General features: G+C 41.5%; 1 protein-coding gene across 1 annotated transcript; it reads left to right on the top strand.

Annotated features, from left to right (window-relative positions):
* PGM2L1 (phosphoglucomutase 2 like 1) lies at positions 1-27,754 on the top strand. The gene is made up of 10 exons (XM_071755861.1): positions 1-109; positions 2,226-2,419; positions 5,184-5,373; positions 5,592-5,689; positions 7,807-7,987; positions 14,323-14,416; positions 15,599-15,728; positions 16,984-17,173; positions 18,977-19,110; positions 21,176-27,754. Exons 1-10 carry the CDS (start codon positions 65-67, stop codon positions 21,276-21,278), a joined length of 1,359 nt encoding a protein of 452 aa, XP_071611962.1. The 5' UTR covers positions 1-64; the 3' UTR covers positions 21,279-27,754.

Here is a 27,754-nt window from a genome sequence, read left to right as displayed (position 1 = left end):
ACATTTTCTGCCTTGCTTTTTTCAGCCCTATGCTGTTCAGCAGCTGAAAGCTGTGGCTGGGGTGATGATCACAGCATCCCACAACAGGAAGGAGGACAATGGGTACAAGGTAAGGCATGAAGTCCATGGCATGGCACAACTTCCCAGCATTTCCCCCATGCCTGTGGGATTTGGCTTCTTGTGTGTGCATCAGAAAAAAAAATTGGTTTCCTAAGAATTCATCTTTCTATAACCTGCATTACAAATGTTTTGTTCTGTGATTAGAGCTGAAGACCACACTGCCTGTGTCTGTGTCTTGAGCAAATCTCTTGGGACATTCCCCTGAGTCCAATCCAAGGAATTTATTATCTGCTGACTTCTTAAAAATGAGTTGAAAACTAAGCTTGAACTTGGGTGAATTAATCAGCACAGTAACTGCTGAAGGTGGGGGTGGTTCAATAGTTGATTATTAAAACTTTTTTATTCCCTGTAAGGTTGGGTTTTGGGTTTTTTTGGCATTGGAAGGGAGGCAGGTGGTTTCATCTGGAAAGCTTGGGACATTATAACCACCTGTAACAGTAAAATGCTGCTTACACAGTATTCTAACACAGTGTTTCCTTTCTAAACTGCCTAAGAATCTGAACAAAACTCTAAATTTTAACTAAATAGCATTCTAGATGCTCAGCTACAGGTTAATCAGTGATGGCATTGGTAGGAGAGCCAGGCTTGCTCTGCACAGAGAGAACTCTTGAGGTGGTTGTGCTGCACTTGGCCTTTGTGAAACAAGTTGTAAAGTGCTTCTCCAGCCCCCACTTCTCCTTAGCTGCAGCAATGAGGAAGAAAACAAACCACAAGGGTTTTTGCCAGGTGCTTCATTTATCAAGAAGCTATTGTTTGTCTTCAGATAGAAAGCATCTTGCTGTTGCCCAGATACTGTTTCTTTCTTTTCTTTCTTTTCTTTCTTTTCTTTCTTTCTTTCTTTTCTTTCTTCTCTTTCTTTTCTTTCTTTTCTTTTTTTCTTCTCTTTCTTTTCTTTTCTTTTCTTTCTTTCTTTCTTTTCTTTCTTTTTTCTTTTCTTTCTCTTTTTCTTTCTCTTTTCTTTCTCTTTCTTTTCTCTTTTCTTTCTTTCTTTTCTTTTCTTTTCTTTTCTTTTCTTTTTCTTTTCTTTCTTTCTTTTCTTTTCTTTTCTTTCTTTTCTTTTCTTTTCTTTTCTTTTCTCTTTCTTTTCTTTTCTTTTCTTTTCTTTCTTTCTTTTCTTTCTTTTCTTTTCTTTTCTTTTTCTCTTTCCTTTCTCTTCCTTTCTCTTCCTTTCTCTTCTTTTCTCTTTCCTCCTTCCCTTCCCTTCCCTTCCCTTCCTCTCTTTCTCTCTTCTCTTCTCTCTCTCTTTCTCTCTTTCTCTCTTTCTCCTTTTTTTTCTCTCTTTTTTTTCTCTCTTTTCTCTTTCCTTTCTTTCCCTTCTTTCCCTTCTTTCTCTTCTTCTTCCCTCTTTCCTCTTCCCTTCTTTCCCTTCTTTCCCTTCTTTCCCTTCTTTCCCTCTTTCCTTCCTCTCTTTCCCTTCCTCCCTCTCCTCCCTTTCCTCTCTTTTTTTGTTTTTTTCTCCCACTCTTTCACAAGGTTCTGGACAATTCTAACATGACAAACCCATAGTTCTGACAACCCTCAGTACCAGTGGCTTTCATGACAGAGCAAAGAAGAGAGAGAGATTGCTTTGAGCAGAAACTTTGCATCAGCAACCATCCTGCTGGACACAAACTCTGGGAAAACTGGCACCTAAATATTCTTAAACAAAGACTTTTATTGTAGTTCAGGGTTTGATACTATTTCCAGCTGAAAGGTTACAGTTCTTCAGTTAAGGAAAAACATGTACCTTGGCACACTGCTTATCTCTTTAGCTTTGATTTCAGAAACAAGTTGTGCTGCTTTTTCAAGAGGAAAATGTGGAGTTTTTTTTTTTTTTCAGGTTACAGTTTGCACAACACTCTCAAATGTCAGTGCCCAGTTACAGTTTCTCACATCCTGATGATTTCAGGCACATCAGCTTTTTGGGAAATAGGTGGTGCTGCTATCATAACACAACTGAAAGCACAAGCTGTGATTCCAAGTGACTTTTCAGAATCAGACCAGTTTCTTGCTTGCCTTTTCTTGGTGATTTCATGAAGCAGGAAGCATCTGTAATCCTGGAGCTAAAAGACTTTTTGAAGTGGGTAATCTCTAAATAAATTCTGTCTTGTTTCCGCTTAAACCAGGTCTACTGGGAAAATGGAGCACAAATCACCTCTCCTCATGATAAGGAAATCATAAAATGTATAGAAGAGTGTGTGGAACCATGGAATGGCTCTTGGAATGAGAATTTAGTAGACACCAGTCCCCTGAGACAGGATCCTCTGAAGAAAATCTGTGACTGTTACATGGAGGATCTGAAAAAGATCTGTTATCACAGGTATAGTATGAAACAAAATGTGCCTAATTATGTTTTTAAATAAGCTCTGGTGTAGAGAGAACCACAAGTCCTCAGGTGTCGCCGATAATGAACTGGGAGCTTAGGCCCAGCTGTGCCCAATAATTAGGGCCTGCCCCAGCTGGAAATGGGTGGGGCTGAAGGGCAAAATAAAAGGCATCTCCCAGAAGCAGAAGAGGAGAAGAGATGAAGATGCCTGAGGAAAGGGACGGCGAGAGAGCTCCCTGAGAAGAATCGTGTCCCTGAGAGAAAGGCTCGCCGCAACATCTGGTGGAGAATGCGGGCAACAACAGCAGCCGTGAACGCTGAGGTAAAATAAGAAGCTCTACACGACCACGTTGGTGCGGGGAGCTCTACAAAGCCTGGCTTAAATGTGGAAGACGATATAAAGAGCTTCGAATACGCAACCACGTCAGATGGAGCCACCACGTTGGTGCGGGACGCTCTATAAAGAGCTCCAAATACGCAACCACGGGAAAAGCTCCACAAGGCCAGGCTTAAATGCTGTAGGCGGCGTGTAGAAGTAGAAGCCCAGCACGGCAAGATACAACAGCCCGGAATGGGGAGCCAGGCAGGAGAGAAGAGTGAGGCTCGAAAGGCGCAGCGAGTTGGCGCATGGAATTCAATCCCCAGGAATGCTGAAGCGGAACTCTGAGTGCGCATCAAGTCAGTGCGGTCCTGAAACGGAGCCTCCCAGGGACACGCGATGCGGTCCTGAAACGGAGCCCCCAGGGACACAGCGATGCGGTCCTGAAACGGAGCCTCCCAGGGACACGCGATGCGGTCCTGAAATGGAGCCTCCCAGGGACACGCAACGCGGTCCTGAAATGGAGCCCCCAGGGACACGCGACGCGGTCCTGAAACGGAGCCTCCCAGGGACACGCGATGTGGTCCTGAAACGGAGCCCCCAGGGACACGCGACAGTGCGGTCCTGAAACGGGGCCCTAGGGACACGCAATGCGGTCCTGAAACGGAGCCTCCCAGGGACACGCGACGCGGTCCTGAAACGGAGCCCCCAGGGACACGCGACGCGGTCCTGAAACGGAGCCCCCAGGGACACGCGACGTGGTCCTGAAACGGAGCCCCCAGGGACACGCGATGCGGTCCTGAAACGGAGCCCCCAGGGACACGCGATGCGGTCCTGAAACGGAGCCTCCCAGGGACACGCGATGCGGTCCTGAAACGGAGCCCCCAGGGACACGCGACGCGGTCCTGAAACGGAGCCTCCAGGGACACGCGACAGTGCGGTCCTGAAACGGAGCCTCCCAGGGACACGCGATGCGGTCCTGAAACGGAGCCCTAGGGACACGCGATGCGGTCCTGAAACGGAGCCCCCAGGGACACGCGATGCGGTCCTGAAACGGAGCCCTAGGGACGCGCGATGCGGTCCTGAAACGGAGCCTCCCAGGGACGCGCGATGCGGTCCTGAAACGGAGCCTCCCAGGGACACGCGACGCGGTCCTGAAACGGGGCCCTAGGGACACGCGATAAGAGTGGTGCGGTGAATGCTCGGAGAAGCCTCTGCATGGCCAGGCATCCCGAGGTGGCGAGTACCAGCGAAAGCTGAGCTGGTGTTCTGAGACCTCATCTCCTGCTAACAGAGGCTAAAGAGCCCGAATTTTCCCTCCTCAAAAAATAGGCGAACAAACAACAAAAAGGGGGGAAATGTAGAGAGAACCACAAGTCCTCAGGTGTCGCCGATAATGAACTGGGAGCTTAGGCCCAGCTGTGACCAATAATTAGGGCCTGCCCCAGCTGGAAATGGGTGGGGCTGAAGGGCAAAATAAAAGGCATCTCCCAGAAGCAGAAGAGGAGAAGAGATGAAGATGCCTGAGGAGAGGGACGGCGAGAGAGCTCCCTGAGAAGAATCGTGTCCCTGAGAGAAAGGCTCGCCGCAACACTCTGGAGTGAAAAATGCAGTGCTCACACACAGACTTCAATCATAAAGCATGGGATGCTGCCATACCTAAAGATTTTTGATTTGGGTATAGGGCATGGGCTGTCTTCCCAAATTTTAATAATTTCAGACCTGCCTGTAGGAATATTTCACTGTCACAAATCAGTGATGCCCGCCAGGATCCCTCTTGGCCACATTGCTGACCCCTGGGGAATTTCCCCTTCACTGGGACTCCAAGGTCCTTTTCCATGGAGCTGCTTCCCAGCAGGATGTCCCTGGATCTGGTGGTTGGGGTTATTCCAGCCCAGGTGAAGGACTCTGCTCTTGGCCTTGTTGAACCTCGTGAGGTTGGGGATGACTTTTGCCCAGCTCCAGATCTCACTGGATATCAGCCCAGCCTCCTGGTGTATCAGCCACCCCCTTCTGGTGTATCCCAAGAAGCTTTAAACTCCTCATTTCCAGTGAAAATCCAACTGAGCATTTTTCTCTCATTCCTTCCTTGAAATTATTGGAGAAATCAGCAGAGGAGTACAAAGCCTAATTGCATTTTCTCCTGCTTTTTGCTTTCACACATGCAAGGAGTCTCTTTAAATAACTCAAATATTACTGAAATTCTTTTTTTTTTCCTTCTCAGGGAGCTGAACATGCAAACAAATTTGAAGTTTGTTCATACCTCCTTTCATTCCTTCTCTCATACCTCTCTCATTCCTTCCTTGAAATTATTGGAGAAATCAGCAGAGGAGTACAAAGCCTAATTGCATTTTCTCCTGCTTTTTGCTTTCACACATGCAAGGAGTCTCTTTAAATAACTCAAATATTACTGAAATTCTTTTTTTTTTTCCTTCTCAGGGAGCTGAACATGCAAACAAATTTGAAGTTTGTTCATACCTCCTTTCATGGAGTGGGACATGACTATGTGCAGTTGGCTTTCCAAGCTTTTGGCTTTCAACCCCCCATTCCAGTACCTGAACAAAAAGATCCAGATCCAGACTTCTCCACTGTCAAATGCCCAAACCCTGAAGAAGGAGAATGTGTGCTGGTATTTTGGTTTTTACTTCAGATTGTGGGGTTTTTATGGACTTCTCTGGGTTTCATTATGATACTGGGATGAAAAAGCAGGAGGAACAGGGAGCAGCACCTGATTTCCAGCTGTGTTAATGCATGAGATTTTCTTTAACTGCATATTATATATAATTAAGAAGTAAGACTGAGTTAATTGCATTTTGTGATTATTTTTCCTCCCTTTCCCCTCACCAGGAGCTGTCACTGAGGCTTGCAGAGAAAGAAAATGCTAAAGTAGTAGTGGCCACTGATCCAGATGCAGACAGATTAGCAGTGGCAGAACAGCAGGAGAAGTAAGTGACAGAACCTTTTATTTTATCTCTTTCTGCAGAAAAGGGGGTGAAAAAACCAGAATGTTTGACAGGCACACACCCCCACCCTGCTCTGAGACTTAGCTAGTGGGGTATTTTTCTTCCTAGCTTCATCTTTTGGCCTAGTTCCACCTGACATAATTAAACAGATTCTGTATTTAAACAGAATCAGTTAATAACTAAAAAAAAAAATAAATACTTAGCAGTGTTTCAATAAGCAGCTGAATAAAACTGGAGTGGTCACCAGCTACAGTGAAGTCTTATTATTGCTCTTTTTTCACTTCTATTAGACAAAAAAATTCTCCCTGGGGACAGTTTCCTGTTATGGGCTCTTTTTATTTATTTTTTTCCCTCTCCCTGGCTTCTCCTTATTGAATGGAATTTATTTTTCTTCCACTAACAGGCCAAAATTCTGGTAATTGTGTAAGTAACTCTTTAAAATGTGTGGTTGCACAGGTTTTACCTGGCTGTATAGAATCCTGGAATCCTAGAATCCTAGAATCATAGAATCATAGAATCATAGGGGTTGGAAGGGACCTGGAAAGATCATCTAGTCCAACCCCCCCTGCCAGAGCAGGGCCCCCTAGAGTACATCCCCTAGGAACGTGTCCAGGAGGGTTTTGAATGTCTCCAGTGAAGGAGACTCCACAACCCCCCTGGGCAGCCTGTTCCAGGGCTCCGTCACCCTTACAGTAAAAAAATTTTTTCTGATATTCAACTTGAACCTCCTATGCTCCAATTTACACCCATTACCCCTTGTCCTATCACTGGTCACCACTGAGAAAAGCCTAACTCCATCTCCCTGACACTCACCCCTTACATATTTGAAAACATTGATGAGGTCACCCCTCAGTCTCCTTTTCTCCAAACTAAAGAGCCCCAGCTCCCTCAGCCTTTCCTCATAAGGGAGATGTTCCACTCCCTTAATCATCTCAGTAGCTCTGCGCTGGACTCTTTCAAGCACTTCCCTGTCCTTCTTGAACTGAGGGGCCCAGAACTGGACACAATACTCCAGGTGTGGCCTCACCAATGCAGAATAGAGGGGGAGGAGAACCTCTCTTGACCTACTAACCACACCCTTTCTAATGCACCCCAGGATGCCATTGGCCTTCTTGGCCACAAGGGCACATTGCTGGCTCATGGGCATCTTCTTGTCTACCAGGACCCCCAGGTCTCTTTCACCTCCACTGCTCTCCAGCAGCTCAGCCCCCAACCTATACTGGGACATTGTGGGAAAAAATCTGTGGAGGCTTAAAGGACGCCACGCAGTCACCAATGTGGTTAAAGTGAAGTCGTTTATTAACAGTGGACACTGGCTTTATATAGAGCCTTTGTTTATATAACGATATCTTGCAGGTGGCTGTATCTTGGACACAAATTCTGTTCTCACAGATCTTCTGCTGGCTTCCTCATTATCCTGTTATTTCTTCTTTTCTACTGCCAGCTCCCTTATCTTTTTCCCATAGCTCATCTTTCAGTAACCTTGCAACTGGGTCTCAAGGCCCTTACTTTACTCCAGCTAAAGCTAAAGAGTCAGGATTGCTCACATGTCTGTTTTCTTCCAGACAGTTTCCCAACAGGACATCGTGTTGTTCTTCCCCAAATGCAAAACTCTCCACTTCCCCTTGTTGAATTTCATCATGTTTCTCCCTGCCCAACTCTCCAGCCTGTCTAAGTCTCTCTGAATGGCAGCACAGCCTTCTGGTGTGTCAGCCACTCCTCCCAGCTTGGTGTCATCAGCAAACTTGCTGAGGGTACATTCCATACCCTCATCCAAGTCGTTGATGAAGATATTGAACAACACCCACCCAGTACCCACCCCTGGTCTGTTCTATTTCTGCTTGGTAAAATCAAAAAGCCCTGAGCTGTTTTCAAGCTGGCAGTGAGGCTCCTTCACTGCTCTCTTTGCTTGCAGAAATTCACTGGGCTTGTAAATCCTTGGGATGTGAGAAATGTGGAGCCCTCTTAGTCCAGTGGCTTTGTTTAGAGCAGCTTTTCTGTAGTGTGCTCAGACCCCCCTTGTTCCAAAACACCTCCCCCTGAGTGGATGCTCCTGGGAAATCCTAAAAAATCTCTTTTATTCCCAATCCTGTCTGCAGTGGCTGCTGGAAAGTGTTCACTGGCAACGAGCTTGCAGCTTTGTTTGGCTGGTGGATGTTTTCTTCTTGGAAGGAAAACTGTCCTGAAGGTGCTGATGTGAAGAATGTTTACATGTTGGCCACCACAGTCTCCTCCAAAATTTTGAGGGCAATTGCACTGAAAGAGGGATTTCACTTTGAAGTAAGTGGTGGGGTTTTTTTTCTGATGGCTTCTTGGCAGGGTAAAATCTGATTGCAGTGTTCTCCACTGAGCTTCCCAGTTTATGACTTTACAAAATTAAGAATGGGAATTTTTTGGGAGAATTTTTCTGGATTCCAGCTTGCACAGAGTGCTGGTTTTCCCACTCCTGATTTTAGCACCTGCAGTGTCTCTCCCTCTGAGAATTCTCTAACAGTGAACACAGACTGGGATCAAATTATTGCAAAGCTCCAAGGAGGCTGGAACAGGTGGCACAAATTCAAACCTACAAATTCAAACCTGCAAATCAAAACCTGCAAATTCAAACCTACAAATCAAAACCTACAAATCAAAACCTACAAATCAAAACCTACAAATCAAAACTTACAAATTCAAACCTGCAAATCAAAACCTACAAATTCAAACCTGCAAATTCAAACCTACAAATTCAAACCTGCAAATTCAAACCTGCAAATTCAAACCTGCAAATTCAAACCTACAAATTCAAACCTGCAAATTCAAACCTGCAAATTCAAACCTGCAAATCAAAACCCACAAATTCAAACCTACAAATTAAAACCTACAAATCAAAACCCACAAATTCAAACCCACAAATTCAAACCCATGAATTCAAACCTACAAATTCAAACCTACAAATTCAAACCCACAAATTAAAACCTACAAATCAAAACCCACAAATTAAAACCTACAAATCAAAACCTACAAATCAAAACCTACAAATTCAAACCTGCAAATTCAACCCCACAAATTCAAACCCACAAATTCAAACCTGCAAATTCAAACCTACAAATCAAAACCTACAAATTCAAACCTACAAATTCAAACCTACAAATTCAAACCTGCAAATTCAAACCCACAAATTCAAACCCACAAATTCAAACCTACAAATTCAAACCTACAAATTCAAACCTACAAATTTTAACCTACAAATTCAAACCCACAAATTCAAACCCACAAATTCAAACCTGCAAATTCAAACCTACAAATTAGAACCTGCAAATTAAAACCTACAAATCAAAACCTGCAAATTCAAACCTACAAATTCAAACCCACAAATTCAAACCTACAAATTCAAACCTGCAAATCAAAACCTGCAAATTCAAACCTACAAATCAAAACCTACAAATTCAAACCTACAAATTCAAACCCACAAATTCAAACCTACAAATCAAAACCTACAAATTCAAATCTACAAATTCAAACCTACAAATTCAAACCTACAAATCAAAACCTACAAATCAAAACCTACAAATCAAAACCTACAAATCAAAACCTACAAATTCAAACCTACAAATTCAAACCCACAAATTCAAACCCACAAATTCAAACCCACAAATCAAAACCTACAAATCAAAACCTACAAATCAAAACCTACAAATCAAAACCTACAAATCAAAACCTACAAATCAAAACCTACAAATTAGAACCTACAAATTAAAACCTACAAATTCAAACCCACAAATTCAAACCCACAAATTGAAACCCACAAATTCAAACCTACAAATCAAAACCCACGAATTCAAACCCACAAATTCAAACCTACAAATCAAAACCTACAAATTAAAACCTACAAATCAAAACCTACAAATTCAAACCTGCAAATTCAAACCCACAAATTCAAACCCACAAATTCAAACCCACAAATTCAAACCCACAAATTCAAACCTACAAATCAAAACCTACAAATCAAAACCCACAAATCAAAACCTACAAATTCAAACCCACAAATTCAAACCTACAAATTCAAACCTACAAATTCAAACCTACAAATTCAAACCTACATTCCCTGTAACAGAAATGCTTTTGCCTGGGTTGTTTTTTGCTGGAGAGAAATCCTGTTTGAGGGACATCAGGTCTGTTCCACTTGGTGCTTTTGCTCCAAAAAAAAATCAGAGCTTTTTGATGGCTTTGTAGCAAACACTGAGAGGCTGCACAATGTTCCTTCAGGTCCCCAAATCACTGGTAGGTTTTAAATTTGGTTTTACTTCAAATTGTGACAGGCAGAGGAACTTCTGGATGTGGTTTCATTAGGAATATTGCTGAAAAAAAAAAAAGAGGGTGGGGGGTTTGTCCCAAACTGATGGTTGTTTTTATACTTCCTGCATTCATATGAAATTGATTTGTGATTTTCTTTGATTTCTGATACTGTGGGATGTTGCCCATAAGAGATGCAAGTGCTCTGAGACTTAGCACAAAGATCCAGGTCTTCTTTTTTATTATTAAAAATATAAAAAAAAAATCCATGTGCAATGAGAAAAGGTATTTTGCCAGACAGTGAGGAATTAAAAACCAAAATTGCAAGCAACTCTGAGAAGTATTTTGACTTACTGTCCAGATGTTGAATGTCACTGCCTCACAGTGAATGTCATTATCTCACTAAATAATATTAATTTTTATCTTTTTTCTGTCTGGAAAGAGACATAATGGACTGGGGAAAAAAAAAAAAGAAAAAACAGAACAAAACTGTGCATTTACAGAAGCCCTTGGTCTCCTCTAAACCCCTCTTCACACCTTCCCTCTCTCCCAGAAAGTTTATTCCTAACCTTTTGACTGCTTTTCCCTCCCATCACCCAAAACTGATGTTTATATTTCTGTAACTTCTCCTTTTGACTCCCTTGGTCCTGTTGCCTCTTTTTTTCTAAACTCCCAAGTTAGGGGCACATGCTTCCCATTTCAAGGATGCATCATTATGTCACTAAATAATATTAATTTTTATCTTGTTTCTGTCTGGAAAGAGACATAATGGACTGGGGAAATAAAATAAAAAACAGAACAAAACTGTGCATTTACAGAAGCCCTTGGTCTCCTCTAAACCCCTCTTCACACCTTCCCTCCCTCCCAGGAAATTTATTCCTAACCTTTTGACTGCTGTTCCCTCCCATCACCCAAAACTGATGTTTATATTTCTGTAACTTTTTCTGTAACTCCCTTGGTCCTGTTGCCTCTTTTTTTTCTGAGCTCCCAAGTTTGGGTCACATGTTTCCCATTTCAAGGATGCATCATTATGTCACTAAATAATATTAATTTTTATCTTTTTTCTGTCTGGAAAGAGACATAATGGACTGGGAAAAAAAACCCAAAAAACCAAAACAAAATGTGCATTTACAGAAGCCCTTGTTCTCCTCTAAAAGCTTCTCCTCTTCACACCTTCCCTCTCTCCCAGAAAGTTTATTCCTAACCTTTTGACTGCTTTTCCCTCCCATCACCCAAAACTCCTGTTTATATTCCTGTAACTTCTCCTTTTGACTCCCTTGGTCCTGTTGCCTCTTTTTTTCTGAGCTCCCAAGTTAGGGGCACATGCTTCCCATTTCAAGGATGCATCATTATCTCACTAAATAATATTAATTTTTATCTTTTTTCTGTCTGGAAAGAGACATAATGGACTGGGAAAAAAAAAAAAAAAAAGCTATGCATTTACAGAAGCCCTTGGTCTCCTCTAAACCCCTCTTCACACCTTCCCTCCCTCCCAGGAAATTTATTCCGAACCTTTTGACTGTTTTTGCATAAATTGAAAAGCAGAGGCAGTGTTTTTCCCTCACATCACCCAAAACTGCTCTTTATATTTCTGTAACTTTTTCTGTAACTCCCTTGGTCCTGTTGCCTCTTTTTTTTCTGAGCTCCCAAGTTAGGGGCACATGCTTCCCATTTCAAGGATGCATCATTATCTCACTAAATAATATTAATTTTTATCTTTTTTCTGTCTGGAAAGAGACATAATGGACTGGGGAAAAAAAAAAAAGAAAAAACAGAACAAAACTGTGCATTTACAGAAGCTTTTGGTCTCCTATAAAAGCTTCTCCTCTTCACACCTTCCCTCTCTCCCAGAAAGTTTATTCCTAACCTTTTGACTGCTTTTCCCTCCCATCACCCAAAACTGATGTTTATATTCCTGTAACTTCTCCTTTTGACTCCCTTGGTCCTGTTGCCTCTTTTTTTTCTGAGCTCCCAAGTTTGGGTCACATGTTTCCCATTTCAAGGATGCATCATTATCTCACTAAATAATATTAATTTTTATCTTTTTTCTGTCTGGAAAGAGACATAATGGACTGGGGAAAAAAAAAAAAAAAGAAAAAACAGAACGAAACTGTGCATTTACAGAAGCCCTTGGTCTCCTCTAAAAGCTTCTCCTCTTCACACCTTCCCTCTCTCCCAGAAAGTTTATTCCTAACCTTTTGACTGCTTTTCCCTCCCATCACCCAAAACTGCTGTTTATATTCCTGTAACTTTTCCCTTTGACTCCCTTGGTCCTGTTGCCTCTTTTTTTTCTGAGCTCCCAAGTTTGGGGCACATGTTTCCCATTTTAAGGATGCATCATTATCTCACTAAATAATATTAATTTTTATCTTTTTTCTGTCTGGAAAGAGACATAATGGACTGGGAAAAAAAGAAAAAAAAAGGAAAAAACAACAAAGCTATGCATTTACAGAAGCCCTTGGTCTCCTCTAAACCCCTCTTCACACCTTCCCTCTCTCACAGAAAGTTTATTCCTAACCTTTTGACTCCTTTTCCCTCCCATCACCCAAAACTGCTGTTTATATTCCTGTAACTTTTCCCTTTGACTCCCTTGGTCCTGTTGCCTCTTTTTTTCTGAGCTTCCAAGTTTGGGGCACATGTTTCCCATTTCAAGTTTGAATCATTATCTCACTAAATAATATTAATTTTTATCTTTTTTCTGTCTGGAAAGAGACATAATGGACTGGGGAAATAAAATTAAAAACAGAACAAAACTGTGCATTTACAGAAGCTTTTGGTCTCCTCTAAGAGCTTCTCCTCTTCACACCTTCCCTCTCTCCCAGAAAGTTTATTCCTAACCTTTTGACTGCTTTTCCCTCCCATCACCCAAAACTGCTGTTTATATTCCTGTAACTTCTCCTTTTGACTCCCTTGGTCCTGTTGCCTCTTTTTTTCTGAGCTCCCAAGTTTGGGGCACATGCTTCCTATTTCAAGGATGCATCATTATCTCACTAAATAATATTAATTTTTATCTTTTTTCTGTCTGGAAAGAGACATAATGGACTGGGAAAAAAAAAAAAAAGCTATGCATTTACAGAAGCCCTTGGTCTCCTCTAAACCCTTCTTCACACCTTCCCTCCCTCCCAGGAAATTTATTCCTAACCTTTTGACTGTTTTTGCATAAATTGAAAAGCAGAGGCAGTGCTGTTCCCTCCCATCACCCAAAACTGCTGTTTATATTCCTGTAACTTTTTCTGTAACTCCCTTGGTCCTGTTGTCTCTTTTTTTTCTGAACTCCCAAGTTTGGGGCACATGCTTCCCATTTCAAGGATGCTTCATTATCTCACTAAATAATATTAATTTTTATCTTTTTTCTGTCTGGAAAGAGACATAATGGACTGGGGAAAAAAAAAAAAGAAAAAACAAAATAAAACTGTGCATTTACAGAAGTCCTTGGTCTCCTCTAAACACCTCCTCACACCTTCCCTCTCTCCCATGAATTTTATTCCTAACCTTTTGACTGCTTTTCCCTCCCATCACCCAAAACTGCTGTTTATATTCCTGTAACTTCTCCTTTTGACTCCCTTGGTCCTGTTGCCTCTTTTTTTTCTGAGCTCCCAAGTTTGGGGCACATGTTTCCCATTTTAAGGATGCATCATTATGTCACTAAATAATATTAATTTTTATCTTTTTTCTGTCTGGAAAGAGACATAATGGACTGGGAAAAAAAGAAAAAAAAAGGAAAAAACAACAAAGCTATGCATTTACAGAAGCCCTTGGTCTCCTCTAAACCCCTCTTCACACCTTCCCTCTCTCACAGAAAGTTTATTCCTAACCTTTTGACTCCTTTTCCCTCCCATCACCCAAAACTGCTGTTTATATTCCTGTAACTTTTCCCTTTGACTCCCTTGGTCCTGTTGCCTCTTTTTTTCTGAGCTTCCAAGTTTGGGGCACATGTTTCCCATTTCAAGTTTGAATCATTATCTCACTAAATAATATTAATTTTTATCTTTTTTCTGTCTGGAAAGAGACATAATGGACTGGGGAAATAAAATTAAAAACAGAACAAAACTGTGCATTTACAGAAGCTTTTGGTCTCCTCTAAGAGCTTCTCCTCTTCACACCTTCCCTCTCTCCCAGAAAGTTTATTCCTAACCTTTTGACTGCTTTTCCCTCCCATCACCCAAAACTGCTGTTTATATTCCTGTAACTTCTCCTTTTGACTCCCTTGGTCCTGTTGCCTCTTTTTTTCTGAGCTCCCAAGTTTGGGGCACATGTTTCCCATTTCAAGGAAGCATCCTGGAGGTGAAGGGAATTTTCTTCTTTGATTTAAACTAATGAAAATGCACTTGTTTCTGTTTCAGGAAACACTCCCTGGTTTTAAATGGATTGGAAGTAGAGTGAAAGATCTGCTAGATAATGGGAAAGAAGTTCTCTTTGCATTTGAAGAGTCTATTGGTGTGTATGCTAATGTTGAGAGCTGTGTGGGGGAAAATGGGACTGGCAAGGAGTGGTCTCAGTTACAAAAAACCCCAAAAAATACTTTTTTTTTTTTTCTTGTAGCTGCTAGCAGTTGTATTTTGCCTCTCAACAAGTCAACTTAAAAGCTGTCCTAATAAATGATACATAAAGCTCTGATTCTGGTGTTGTTCAGTTGCCTGTTCTGCTGAAACTCCTGAGATGCCAGAGCCAAACTATTCCTGCTGAGATTCAGTGTAGGATTTTTTTTTTTTTAATCAGTTTAATACCTTCTCTTTGAGTCCAGCAGGTCCTCCAGGAGCTCTACACCTCCTACTCCTAATTCATGAGGAATCCAGGCAGATGCAGGAATGAAACAGTTTATGGAATCAGGAATATTTCTGCTGACCTTGCCTTGAGTGTTCTGTTTGGAATCTTGCTCACTCTGCAGAGCACTGGGTGGGGAATGTTTCAGCTATAAAGGATAAATTAATATATATAAAGAACATTATATATTTGATTTTAAATTGTTCTGAATTGATCATGGAATAGAATCACTCATGGAATGGGTTGGAAGGGACCTTCAAGCCCATTAAATTCCAACCCCCTGCATGGGCAGGGACACCCCCCACCTATATAAAAGATAAATATATTAAAATATACAAAGGATATACTGAGGATAAATGGCAGCTTGCCATGGAATATGGCATTTAATGCACTGAAGAGGGTGTCTGTCCATGCCAGTTCCATTAATTAAATAGTTAATAACATTAAGGAATGAGGATCCTGCTCCTGCATCCCTTCAGGAATTCTTGGCAGTGCTGTGGAGCACTTGGTTTATGGGTTTCCAGGTCTGAATTTCTGTGGATTCCTTTGCTTCAAATCCCTGGCCAGGTTTTGCACCATCAATGTGCTTGCACAAAACAGCCCAATTTTCACTTTTATGTTTTGAAAGGTTATCCCAATCTGGAATTAATTATACCACGTGATTTTCCAGCTTTATAACCCCTAAATTAATCAGATTTTTCAAGAAAAGAGGCATACATCTGCAGCAATAAAACCAGCTTACACATACCAGCCAATTTTCTTTTACAAGGAAGAGGTTAAAACTTCCATCAAATAAATCAGTGTAATAGTATATCAGGTTATTTTCTTCATAATCAATTTTTTATTTATTTTTAGGCTTCATGTGTGGCACATCAGTGTTGGATAAAGATGGTGTAAGTGCAGCTGTGGTCATAGCTGAAATGGCAACCTACCTGGAGGGCCAAAACCTAACACTAGCACAGAAACTCATTGAGATATATGAAAAGTAAGTTTGTTTTTTTCATTAGTGTGTCTTATTTAGCTATTTTGGAGGTGGGAGTAATCTTAATAAATATTTCTCATGTGTCCCTCAGACATTTTCTCATTCTAAGTGGTTTTTTTCCTGATGCTGTGATGAACTGCAGGCTTCAGCATTATGGAAACCACTTGAATGCCACATTTCCCAAAAGAGGCCTTTTCTATCATGTTTCTGCAATAAATTGTGAAAGAGCAGAATTTTGCAGACTTTTCTCTATTTTGTTCACACTGTGTGACTTCCCTTCTATTCTGTGTCTCAGTTGAGGCCTGTGTGCCTCTTTTTAAACACAATTTTTCCCTGAAACACAGCCTGGGGATTGTTAGGAGATGGTTTTTGCTGCTCTTGCAGAGGTTTGGAACAGACCAGAGGTTATTGAACATAAACCATTCCTTTAGCTAGGGACACAAATCATGTTGATACCAGAATTAAGTCATGCACTCTGATAATCCCAGTCCACCAGCAAAAATTCCTGTGCTTTAATGGATGATTTCATCCTCCATGCTCTTCCTCTTCCTCCTGGCCCTGCAAAAAAACCCAAATTGTGGTCCTTAGGAGCTTGGGAGGAGGAAGCACACATGATGCTCAACCTTGATCTCTTTCTGGCTCTGTCATATGCAAACTGGAGCAGGATAACAAAAGGATAAATCTCCCAGTCACACTTTTTTTTTTTTTTTTTTTTTTGAAGCTGTAGAGTCTCTAGAATGAGAAATGTGTGGAATCTAGTGGTGAAAAATTTAAATTTCAACCTGCAAAGATGATTGTTTCACCTTGTGTGTGCTTGCATGAGGTCTGCTGGGGGTTAATGCTTTCATCTTTGATTTCATCACCTTCTCAGGGACTGTTGAATTAATTTGTTGTTGTGGCTGCTCACGTGGCTGTAGCAGATGATTTTTGATGGTGTAGGAGTTAAATTGCATATTGATTTCCTGAGGCCTGGCAAGGCTGCACTTAACCAAATGGTTGTTTTTCAGTTCTTTGGAATTTAAACCTTCACTGGAATTTAAAAAAAAAACACCTTAAGATGAGCTGAGTAATGCAGTGAAATCTGCTTGAGTCCAAACAGTTCCCTAAAAATATTTCCACAGCTGTGAGAACTGTGGTTTTATTTTTATTTTTTTATTTTTTTCCTGTTACTGCTTTTCCAAACAGGGGCTTTCTTCAGACACCAAATGTGCAGAAAGCTTCAGAATCTTGTAACTGAAAATGTTCATCTGCTTTGTAGGTATGGATATCACATATCAAAGACTTCTTATTTCTTGTGCTATGATCCTCCTACCATCAAAAGGATATTTGAGAGGCTTCGGAACTTTGATACCCCTCAGTCTTATCCCAGATTTTGTGGTATTTACAATATCTTACATGTAAGAGATATCACCACGGGCTATGACAGCAGCCAACCCAATCAGAAGTCGGTGAGTTCTGAAGTCTTTTTTGCAGGAGAAGTTTTCTTTTTGAAGAGAGAATGTTAAATGCACCAAGAACTCTGCAGAAGGATGTGTTTTGGCAGCTCAGGTGGATGTAAAATTGCAGGCCTCAATTTTGGAGAAAAATTTCTTTGGTTTGAGGTGGCTTGACTATTATCTTGACTATTTTAATATAAGAATGAATGAACTTTAAGTAGTTGAAGTGAGCTTGGTGCTTCTCCAGGTCTTTCGTGGGTTCAGGTGTTGGCATTCCAAGTGGTGTAAGAGGCAGTCCTGTTACCCTGAAATGGAATCCTAGAATCATTATGGTTGGAAAAAACCTTCAAGACTGAGTCCAACCACCAGTCCTACACCACCTCAACCACTAAACCATCTCCCAAAGCACCACATCTATCCCTTTTTTTAATACCTCCAGGAATGCTGACTCCACCACCTCCCTGGGTGACCTTTTCCAGAGCTTCACCACTCTTGAAGTGGAAAAAATTTTCCTTTATTATCTCTGGTGCATCTTGAACCCATTTCCTCTTCTCCTGTCACAAGTCACTGGGGAGAAATACAGAGTCTGGTGTAGTTGGTAGGTCTGTCAGGATGAAATAACTTCATAGAATCCTAGAATTGTCTGGGTTGGAAGGGAGCTCAGAGCTCCTCAAGTCCAACCCTTGCTCCACTCCCCCCGTGGTTCCCAGCCCATGGCACTCAGTGCCACATCCAGGCTCTTTTGAAATAGCTCCAGGGATGGAGAATCCACCCCTTCCCTGGGCAGCCCATTCCAATGCCTGATCCCCCTCTCCATCAAGAAATTCTTTCTAATGTCCAACCTAAACCTCCCCTGGCACAACTTGAGACCATGGCCTCTTGTCTTGCTGAGAGTTGCCTGGGAAAAGAGCCCAACCCCCCCCTGGCTCCAACCTCCTTTCAGGGACTTGGAGAGAGTGATGAGGTCTCCCCTGAGCCTCCTCTTCTCCAGCCTCAACACCCCCAGCTCCCTCAGCCCTTCCTCACAGCATTTCTGCTGGATCCCTTCACCAGCCCAGTTGCCTCCTTTGGACCTGCTCCAGCACCTCAAGCTCCTTCCTGAGCTCAGGGGCCCAGAACTGGACACAGGACTCAAGCTCTGGCCTCCCCAGAGCTGAGCACAGGGGCAGAATCCCTTCCCTGGACCTGCTGGCCACGCTCTTCCTGAGCCAGCCCAGGATGCCATTGGCCTTCTTGGCCACCTGGGCACACTGCTGCCTCCTCTTCAGCTTCCTGGCAATCCCAGCTCCCTTTCTGCCACTCTCTGCCCAGCCTGGAGCTCCCCAGGGGCTTCTTGTGTTGAACCTCATCCCCTTGGGATCAGCCCAACTCTCCAGTCTCTCCAGGTCCCTCTGCAGAGCCCTCCTGCCTTCCAGCTGATCCACACTCCCCCCAGCTTGGGGTCACCTGGGAATTTGCTGCTGATGGACTCAATCCCCTCATCTAAATCCTCACTAAAGATATTAAACAGCACTGGGCCCAACACTGATCCCTGGGGGACACCACGGCCGCCATTTTGATGCAGCCCCGTTCAGCACCACTCTCTGGGCCCGGCCCTCCAGCCAGTTCCTAACCCAGCACAGATGCCCCTGGCCAAGCTGTGGCCTGACAGCTTTTTCAGGAGCTTGCTGGGTGTTATTTACTCCAGGGGACTGCAGCACCCTGATTTAGCTTCACATGCACTCAAATCTTCTATTTACAAATATGAATAAATGAAAGAAACCTCCCACATCTGCCTTCGTGGCCGTGTTCTGTAATAAAATTTTCTTTCTCCAGGTGCTGCCAGTGAGCAAAAGCAGCCAGATGATCACTTTCACTTTCCAAAATGGTTGTGTTGCCACCCTTCGGACCAGCGGGACGGAACCAAAGATCAAATACTACGCAGAGATGTGTGCAGTGCCTGAGCAGAGGTCAGTGGCAGGGCTGGAAGGTCAGCCAAAGGATTTAGAGAATTTTCCAGGCTGGAAAAGACCTTCAAGATCATTGAGTCCAACCTCATCCTAACCCTATTACCCCATTTCTTATGACCACCACTGAACCATGTCCCCAAGCACCAAATCCAGGTGATTTTTAAACACATTCAGGGATGGAGACTCAACCACCTCCCTGGGGAGTCTGTTCCAGTGCTTAACAACCCTTTCTGTAAAGAAGTTTCTCCTGGTATCCTAAATCTAAAATCTCCCCTAAACCTGAATCTCCCCTGATGCAGCTTGAGGGTGTTTCCCCCTTGTCCTGTCATCTGTCACCAGTGAGAAGAGACCAACCCCACTCTCACTACAACCTCCTTGCAGGTATTTGTAAAGAGGGATCAGGTCTCCCCTCAGCCTCCATTTTCCCAGACTAAATAGCCTCTCCTTCTTCTCCTTCTCCTTCTCCTTCTCCTTCTCCTTCTCCTTCTCCTTCTCCTTCTCCTTCTCCTTCTCCTTCTCCTTCTCCTTCTCCTTCTCCTTCTCCTTCTCCTTCTCCTTCTCCTTCTCCTTCTCCTTCTCCTTCTCCTTCTCCTTCTCCTTCTCCTTCTCCTTCTCCTTCTCTCCTTCTCCTTCTCTCCTTCTCCTTCTCTCCTTCTCCTTCTCTCCTTCTCTCCTTCTCCTTCTCTCCTTCTCCTTCTCTCCTTCTCTCCTTCTCCTTTCTCCTCCTTTTCTCCTCCTTTTCTCCTCCTTTTCTCCTCCTTTTCTCCTCCTTTTCTCCTCCTTTTCTCCTCCTTTTCTCCTCCTCCTCCTCCTCCTCCTCCCCCCCCCCCCCCCCCGATTTGGTCAGAGAGAGCTTTCTGAATTTCTAGTAGATTAAATCTTTTCTTTGTTTGGTGGGTTGAAAATTTTCATTTCAGTAAGAATGTGCTTCCATCCACCTGGGAGCTGACAAAGGAGAACTTGCTGTATGTAGGTGCTGAAGAAAAGCTAAGATGCAGTCAAGGCACAGAGTTCCATCAAGAAAGAAGAAAGAAATGTTAGAAATTCTGCCCTTAACCTGATCTGAACACAGGAGGAAGGCCAGAGGAGTAGAAGTAGTGGGGAGAAAAACAAAGAGAATACTTCAAAGCATCATTTGGGCTTCTGTTGTTTTTCAGAGAGAGTCAGAAAGCTGCACTGACCTTTGATTTTAGTAATAACTGTGGCTTTTGACAATTATTATCCAGAACATGAAATTGAAAAGCTTTCAAGCCTCCCTGCTTCAAGACATCAAATGCAGGAGCCTCCAAAGACATTCCTCTCCATAATAGCTTTGCCAGTATTTCTCAGAGCTATTTATTGATTATTCTTAAAAGCTGAACATCAGGAAAATCAGTTTTATTGCAGCTTTTTTTTGGTCTTTTCTTTAGAAGGAAGTGGTGAACCAGAGGCACATTGACAGCTCCACAAATTGGCAAAGCAAATGTAAATTACCTTGGTTTGCCTCTTCTCCCTTAAAACCAGACTGAGTTTTTCTCTCTCTCTCCAGTGGTGTTGTGCAACATTTTAGGGGATGTTTGTCTTTTTATTCAAGTGAATGTCTGGACATTGAAATAGGGAAAGAATCAGGATGTTCCAGTGTCCTCCTGCCAGCTGGGACACTTTTCCTCTTTACTCAATTCCCCTAAATTGTATTTGAGTCAACACCCAACTAGATACCCCAGAGGGGCAGCTGGATGTTATGGAGAGCAGTGCCATGAGTGCCTTTTATTAATCTATTCTTATTTTTTAATCCATTTACACTCTCTGCCTGACTTCCCAGTTAGCTCTGGTGTTCTCTCTGCTAGCCCTCTAGTGGTGATTAAATTTTTTTCTTTAATTAAATTAATTAAATTAATTTAATTTAATTTCCTGAAAAGCAGCTTTTTAAAGCAAGCAGCTTGGGGTCTCTACATGTCAGTGCTGGCAAGAAACACCACAGGGCTAATCCATCACCATCAGATCTTGCTTTTTATTCTTCTTTTTTATTTTTTATTTTTAAACAGGTGCTTATCAAAGCTCTGACCCAGTGTTGTTCTCTTTCTAGTGACAGAGCCATGCTGGAAGAAGAACTTCAGAAGCTGATTGAAGCTTTGATTGAGAATTTTCTGGAGCCTGATAAGAATGGACTGATCTGGCGTTCTGCTTAGGTCTCCTCAAAGTGAAGTGAGAGAAAGTGTCCCAGGGCACAAAGGAACCCAGAAGAGAACTCAGTTCCATTTCTGAGTGTGTGGGGTATGCATGGTAAACAGCTACATTTTTATTCTAGAAAGAAGAAGCATTCTTTTGTCAGGTTGATTTACCAAAGCCCGGGCTAAAAACTGGGATAAGAAGAAGGAAGGAAGAGAAAAAGATGGAATTTATCAGAACAATTTCCTGGCTTTTTGACCAAAAGATCCAGCAAGGCATGAACTGCCAGAGTGGTTTTAAAACAGCCATTAGATCTTCTCTTAAACTCATTTCAGGTACCCAATACCTTCTGTGTGAAAAGGTTTGAAATTTGAGTAGGGGGAGTATTTTGAAGGAAGCAATTGCTCCAAACTGACAAAAAAAAAAAAAAACCCACAAAAAAAAAACCCCTTTGCTTCTTCCTAGCTGTTGTGTGTGAGTGCAGGTATCCTTGTTACAGGTCCTAATTTCCAAAAATGTTGAAGTAGAGCTCAGTGCTTAGCATTTCTTCTTTAGGTGAGCTGTTCAATAGGACATTTTTCAGCTGCTTGAGTATCCTTCTGATGTTTAGAGGTGCTCTTGGTGCATTGTAGCTTTCCTCTGTGGATCTTAAGTTTCCCTGACACTGAAACACTGGTGGCAACACGTCCAGTTCCACTTCCAGGCTGGGTTTTTAATTCCCTGGTGCTTTTCCAGGGCTTCCAAAGGAGTAGAAAAGTGTTTATTCCTTGAAATTGCCCATTCTAACTACCACTTTTTTTTTTTTTGCCTCACTTCTCTGAAGTATTTTTTTTTTTTTTTTAAACAAAAGCTTCAGCAATTCAGTAACTTCTGTGAAAATTCCACTTAGTGACTTTTTGTTTTGGTGGCTTGAATTCCTACTCTCTGTTTTAATAAATAATAATAACCAATAATAATAATCCCTCCACTGTTTTAATAACCAGACAATGGAGGTGAGACACTGACATCCTTGATTTATTTATTTTTCTGCTAAAATCTTTTTTGTCTGTGTCACATTCTTGTAAATTGATTTGCAAGGGTAGCAGTTTGCAAGCCCTATTATTCTTTATGCTTAGGGCAAATTTTAAATTACTTCCCAATATCTGTTTCCTACCTTTGCTTAGGCAGAAAGTGATACAATTGATCACTTTGTGTGAAAACCCAGACCAATACTGAAATTCTTATGTAAATATCTGGGATTTCAGAAAATAAAAAAACCAAGTTTTAGCCCAGAAAACAATAACCCTGCTTATTGATGAACTGAGAATAATTCTTGTTCATGAGTGCTACCTTCAGAATTGTGTCCTGGCCATCTCCCAGCTCTCATTTTACTGTGATTACATAAAAAAAAGAGAGAAAACTGAGCACTTTTTGTATTAAAAGTTCCATGGGAAGAGCCCAGGAAGCCCTGAAGTGAAAGCTGTTGTCTTGCCACTGCTGTTAAATCTCTGTTTTTCCTTCCTCTTATTATACCCTTAGAGCTTGATGCCCTAGGATTGCTCAGAGTGTGGTTTTGTGTGTGTTGCATCTTAGGTGGCTTTAAAAAGCACCAAAGTTTCTGTGTCTGGTGTTTTTTGGGGGGTTTTTTGGGTCTTTCATGCTGACAGAAGCTTTGCACTATAACCATGGAAAAGTATTTTGCTGTCTTATGAATGTACATGTACTGCAGAAGGCTCTGTGTTGCACAGGTATTTATTTATTTTTTTTTTTTTTAATTATTATTATTTTCAGAGAAAAATATTTCCCAATTTGCTTCGTAACTGAGTGGAATGAACCTAATGCCAAAAATATATATATATTTTTTTTTTTTTAATTAAATCTGTACATTTGACTGATACAGTGGGGAAAATGGGTTGAAAGCATTAAAATATCCTCATTTATTGTACAGGGCTGGAAGGTATGGAGGCATTTTTGAGTGCTGCTTTCTTCTCAGTTTTCACCCAACAAGTGCAGGTCTGCATCCTGACTGCAAGGAACTGGAAGATTTGTTCCACTGAAACCTGAAATGGTTTGGATTTTGGTTTTAAGCAGCCTGCTAGGAGCTCAGAGGAGAACAAGGGACTCCTCTTGTCCCCCAAAAAGGGGAATTTTGAGCAAAGGTAAATACTGGAAAAAAGCAGAGTGTGTGTGATGAGGCCAGCTGGGGGTTTATTGTAGCAGCTCCTCTTAGGAATCACATCCTGGGAGTTCTGTTTCTGCAGGAACCTGCAACTCCCCAGAAATAATTAAAAAATGCAAAAAAAAATAAAAATCAGAACTGCTTTTTATCAGCAGGCAAGTGTTACAAATGCAGGGTGGAGGAAAAAAAACATGGTTGTATTTTCAAGGCAGCCTTCTTAGAAGTCAGTAACTGTGCATAGTCTAAATGTCTTCAAAAAAAAAAAAAAAAATTAAAAACCACAGGGAATTAAGAACCTGGGATTTTTTTTTTTGTCCATAGATTTGAGCAGTAAGCTGTAGATGTAGCAGTGCTTTTGGAATGACAGCAACAGGCACGTTGTGTTGAATGTATTTTAAGGAATTCTTGCTGTTTTGAACCTGCTGCTACTGTTGTTTTCCTACTGTATTTGAACTGTTGGATATATTTATACTGTTCCAGTTGTGGAACTCCTGATTTCCTCTTGTTCCCCTGATTTCTCTTACTGTGAAGGACTGTAATTCTCTTCTTTCACTGCCCTCTAACTTTGGTAGGCATTGTGTTAGAGTTTGTTGGGCTTGTGCAGTTGTCAGCTGGTTTTTTTGGGTTTTTTTTTTACTACTTTTCAGATCAGAACAAAGGTTTTTTGCCAACTTAGGAAGCAGATAAGATGCTGCAGATGTTCACTAAGCACTTCCAGCTCAAAGACACCATTTCAGAGGTTGGTCACTGGCTTACATGGTAATAATCCAGTTATTTGGTTTTAGGGTTTGATGAAATCAGGAGGGCTGTTTTTTTGGGGTTTTTTTATCCTTTTTGATGTGACAGCCTTCATCTCTGCCTCAGCTCTTGGGTGAAGTTGTGTTTCTGTGGACTTAGGACAGGACCTTTCAAGTACAGGAGACTCCCCAGGTGAGGTTGGATGTCTAAGATAAAAAACTTGTAGCTGATTTATTTTATTTTTTTTTATTCCAGTTGAGAAACAGAGTCCATTCTGTGGCTTAAAAATCTTCAAGTGGTTTTCATAGTGCTCCTGCACCTCTGGAGGATCCTTCCTGCCATGATAAAGAGCTTGTAGCTGATTTATTTTATTTTTTTTTAATTCCAATTGAGAAACAGAGTCCATTCTATGGTTTAAAAAGCTTCAAGTGGTTTTCATAGTGCTCCTGCACCTCTGGAGGATCCTTCCTGCCATGATAAAGAGCTTGTGGCTGATTTATTTTATTTTTTTTTTAATTCCAGTTGAGAAACAGAATCCAATCTGTGATTTAAAAAGCTTCAAGTGGTTTTCATAGTGCTCCTGCACCTCTAGAGGATCCTTCCTGCCATGATAAAGAACTTGTAGCTGATTTATTTTATTTTTTTTTTAATTCCAGTTGAGAAACAGAATCCACAAGAGCTTCAAGTGGTTTTCATAGTGCTCCTGCACCTCTAAAGGATCCTTCTTGCCAAGATAAAGAGCTTGTAGCTGATTTATTTTATTTTTTTTTAAATTCCAATTGAGAAACAGAGTCCAATCTGTGATTTAAAAAGCTTCAAGTGCTATTCATGGCTTTGCTCCTGCACCTCTAAAGGATCCTTCCTGCCATGATAAAGAGCTTGTAGCTGATTTATTTTACTTTTTTTAATTCCAGTTAAAAAACAGAGTCCATTCTCTGATTTCAAAAGCTTCAAGTGGTTTTCATAGTGCTCCTGCACCTCTAAAGGATCCTTCCTGCCATGATAAAGAGCTTGTAGCTGATTTATTTTATTTTTTTTAATTCCAGTTGGGAAAAAGAATCCAATCTGTGATTTCAAAAGCTTCAAGTGGTTTTCATAGTGCTCCTGCACCTCTAAAGGATCCTTCCTGCCATGATAAAGAGCTTGTAGCTGATTTATTTTATTTTTTTTTAATTCCAGTTAAAAAACAGAGTCCATTCTCTGATTTCAAAAGCTTCAAGTGGTTTTCATAGTGCTCCTGCACCTCTAAAGGATCCTTCCTGCCAAGATAGAGCTTGTAGCTGATTTATTTTATTTTTTTTTTTTAATTCCAGTTGAGAAACAGAGTCCATTCTATGGTTTAAAAATCTTCAAGTGGTTTTCATAGTGCTCCTGCACCTCTAAAGGAACCTTCCTGCCATGATAAAGAGCTTGTAGCTGATTTATTTTATTTTTTTTTTAATTCCAGTTGAGAAACAGAGTCCATTCTGTGATTTAAAAATCTTCAAGTGGTTTTCATAGTGCTCCTGCACCTCTAAAGGAACCTTCCTGCCAAGATAAAGAGCTTGTAGCTGATTTATTTTATTTTTTTTTTAATTCCAGTTGGGAAACAGAGTCCAATCTGTGATTTAAAGACCTTCAAGTGGTTTTCATAGTGCTCCTGCACCTCTAAAGGATCCTTCCTGCCATGGTAAAGAGCTTGTAGCTGATTTATTTTATTTTTTTTAATTCCAGTTGAGAAACAGAATCCAATCTGTGATTCAAAGAGCTTCAAGTGCTATTCATGGCTTTGCTCCTGCACCTCTAAAGGATCCTTCCTGCCAAGATAAAGAGTTTGTAGCTGATTTATTTTATTTTATTTTTTAATTCCAGTTGGGAAACAGAGTCCAATCTGTGATTCAAAGAGCTTCAAGTGGTTTTCATAGTGCTCCTGCACCTCTAAAGGATCCTTCCTGCCATGATAAAGAGCTTGTAGCTGATTTATTTTATTTTTATTTTAATTCCAGTTGAGAAACAGAATCCAATCTGTGATTTAAAAATCTTCAAGTGGTTTTCATAGTGCTCCTGCACCTCTAGAGGATCCTTCCTGCCAAGATAGAGATTGTAGCTGATTTATTTTATTTTTATTTTAATTACAATTGAGAAACAGAATCCAATCTGTGATTTCAAGAGCTTCAAGTGGTTTTCATAGTGCTCCTGCACCTCTAGAGGATCCTTCCTGTCATGATAAAGAGCTTGTAGCTGATTTATTTTATTTTTTTTTAAATTCCAGTTGAGAAACAGAATCCAATCTGTGATTTCAAAAGCTTCAAGTGCTATTCATGGCTTTGCTCCTGCACCTCTAAAGGATCCTTCCTGCCAAGATAAAGAGCTTGTAGCTGATTTATTTTATTTTTATTTTAATTCCAGTTGAGAAACAGAATCCAATCTGTGACTTAAAAATCTTCAAGTGGTTTTCATAGTGCTCCTGCACCTCTAAAGGGTCCTTCCTGCCATGCTGGAGGGAATCTCAAACTCTTGCATGGAAAAAGGAGGAGGGAGGGTGTTGAACATGGGAATGTGTTGGACTGGGAGCTCCAAGCACAGCTCTGTCCTGAAGCATCCTCCTCCCTGCTCCAGGGATGTCCTGGCAGTGAGCTCCACCTTTCAGGATCCAACCTGAAGGATCCTGGGCTGCAGGAATCTGGGATTTTGCCTGAGCAGGTCTCCTAATTTCCATCCTTTTAAATACCCTTCAAATGCTTTTCTTCAAATACCCTTAAATACTTTTTTTTGAGGGAAAAACTGCTTATTTATGTTGTCCACAGACTACAACAAGAGTTAAAATTCCAGGTGTTTCTCTTTGCAGCCATAGAGGTGACTTTAAAACATGCAATTTTTGGCCTCTCTTGAGCTTTTGCTCTACTTTTACTTGGAGAGGGTGCCTGCATGTTGGAATTTATGGCATTATTTCCCTGATTTTGCAGCACTCTGTGTTTCCTCTTTGGCTCCTGAACCATTAGGGATTTCAGCTCCTTTCTTAAGGAATATCTGTCTGAAACTGTTGAGGGAGAAGCCACCAGGTGGAATAGTGGCTTCTGGCATTGGGAGCCTGGTGGAACTTCTGATCTGCTTTAGAAAGCACTTCCAGAAGCTTCAGAAAACACTTCCAGAAGCTTTAGAAAACACTTGGATGTTCTCTTCAATTTAAAAACTATTATTCTCATCCCTTCATTTAGTCTTCCCCTCCCCCCCCCTTTTTTTTTTTTATCCCTATTTTCTCCCCAAATAAGAGCTGAGCCTTTTGACATGGTGACTCCTGGATGATCAGAATCCATCCTGATACCAAATTCCTGGTGCACAAACACATTTTCCACCCTCCTCTGCCCTTTTGCCTTCTCAAAAGTTGCTTTATACGAGGTGAAGTATCTGAAGTTGCATCATTTCCCTTGTCTGGAATCCTGGGGAGTTCTGGATCTGTACTCTTGTTTACCTGGTGTCTGCTCTTCTGTAAAACTTGGGCATATTACAGATGCAGAGTGAGAATTTGCACTTTTCCTGAAGTATTTCTGTGTTTATTGCCATGTGGATGTAGCTGAATGAAGTGTTATGAGTAATAAAATATTCTCTTCATAGTAGCAA

The sequence above is a fragment of the Heliangelus exortis genome, chromosome 1 (assembly GCF_036169615.1).
Source record: "Heliangelus exortis chromosome 1, bHelExo1.hap1, whole genome shotgun sequence".
In the NCBI taxonomy this organism is placed as follows: Eukaryota; Metazoa; Chordata; class Aves; order Apodiformes; family Trochilidae; genus Heliangelus; species Heliangelus exortis.
This window is presented reverse-complemented; position numbering and strand designations above follow the sequence as displayed.

What these genes read in the sequence shown, in the direction of transcription:
- PGM2L1 (XM_071755861.1), top strand. Translation starts at nt 65, where the DNA reads ATGATCACAGCATCCCACAACAGGAAGGAGGACAATGGGTACAAG. An exon ending in GTGGCAGAACAGCAGGAGAA is followed by an intron (nt 5,690 to 7,806) that starts GTAAGTGACAGA and finishes TCCTGTCTGCAG; the next exon opens with TGGCTGCTGGAAAGTGTTCA. An exon ending in CTCATTGAGATATATGAAAA is followed by an intron (nt 15,729 to 16,983) that starts GTAAGTTTGTTT and finishes TCTGCTTTGTAG; the next exon opens with GTATGGATATCACATATCAA.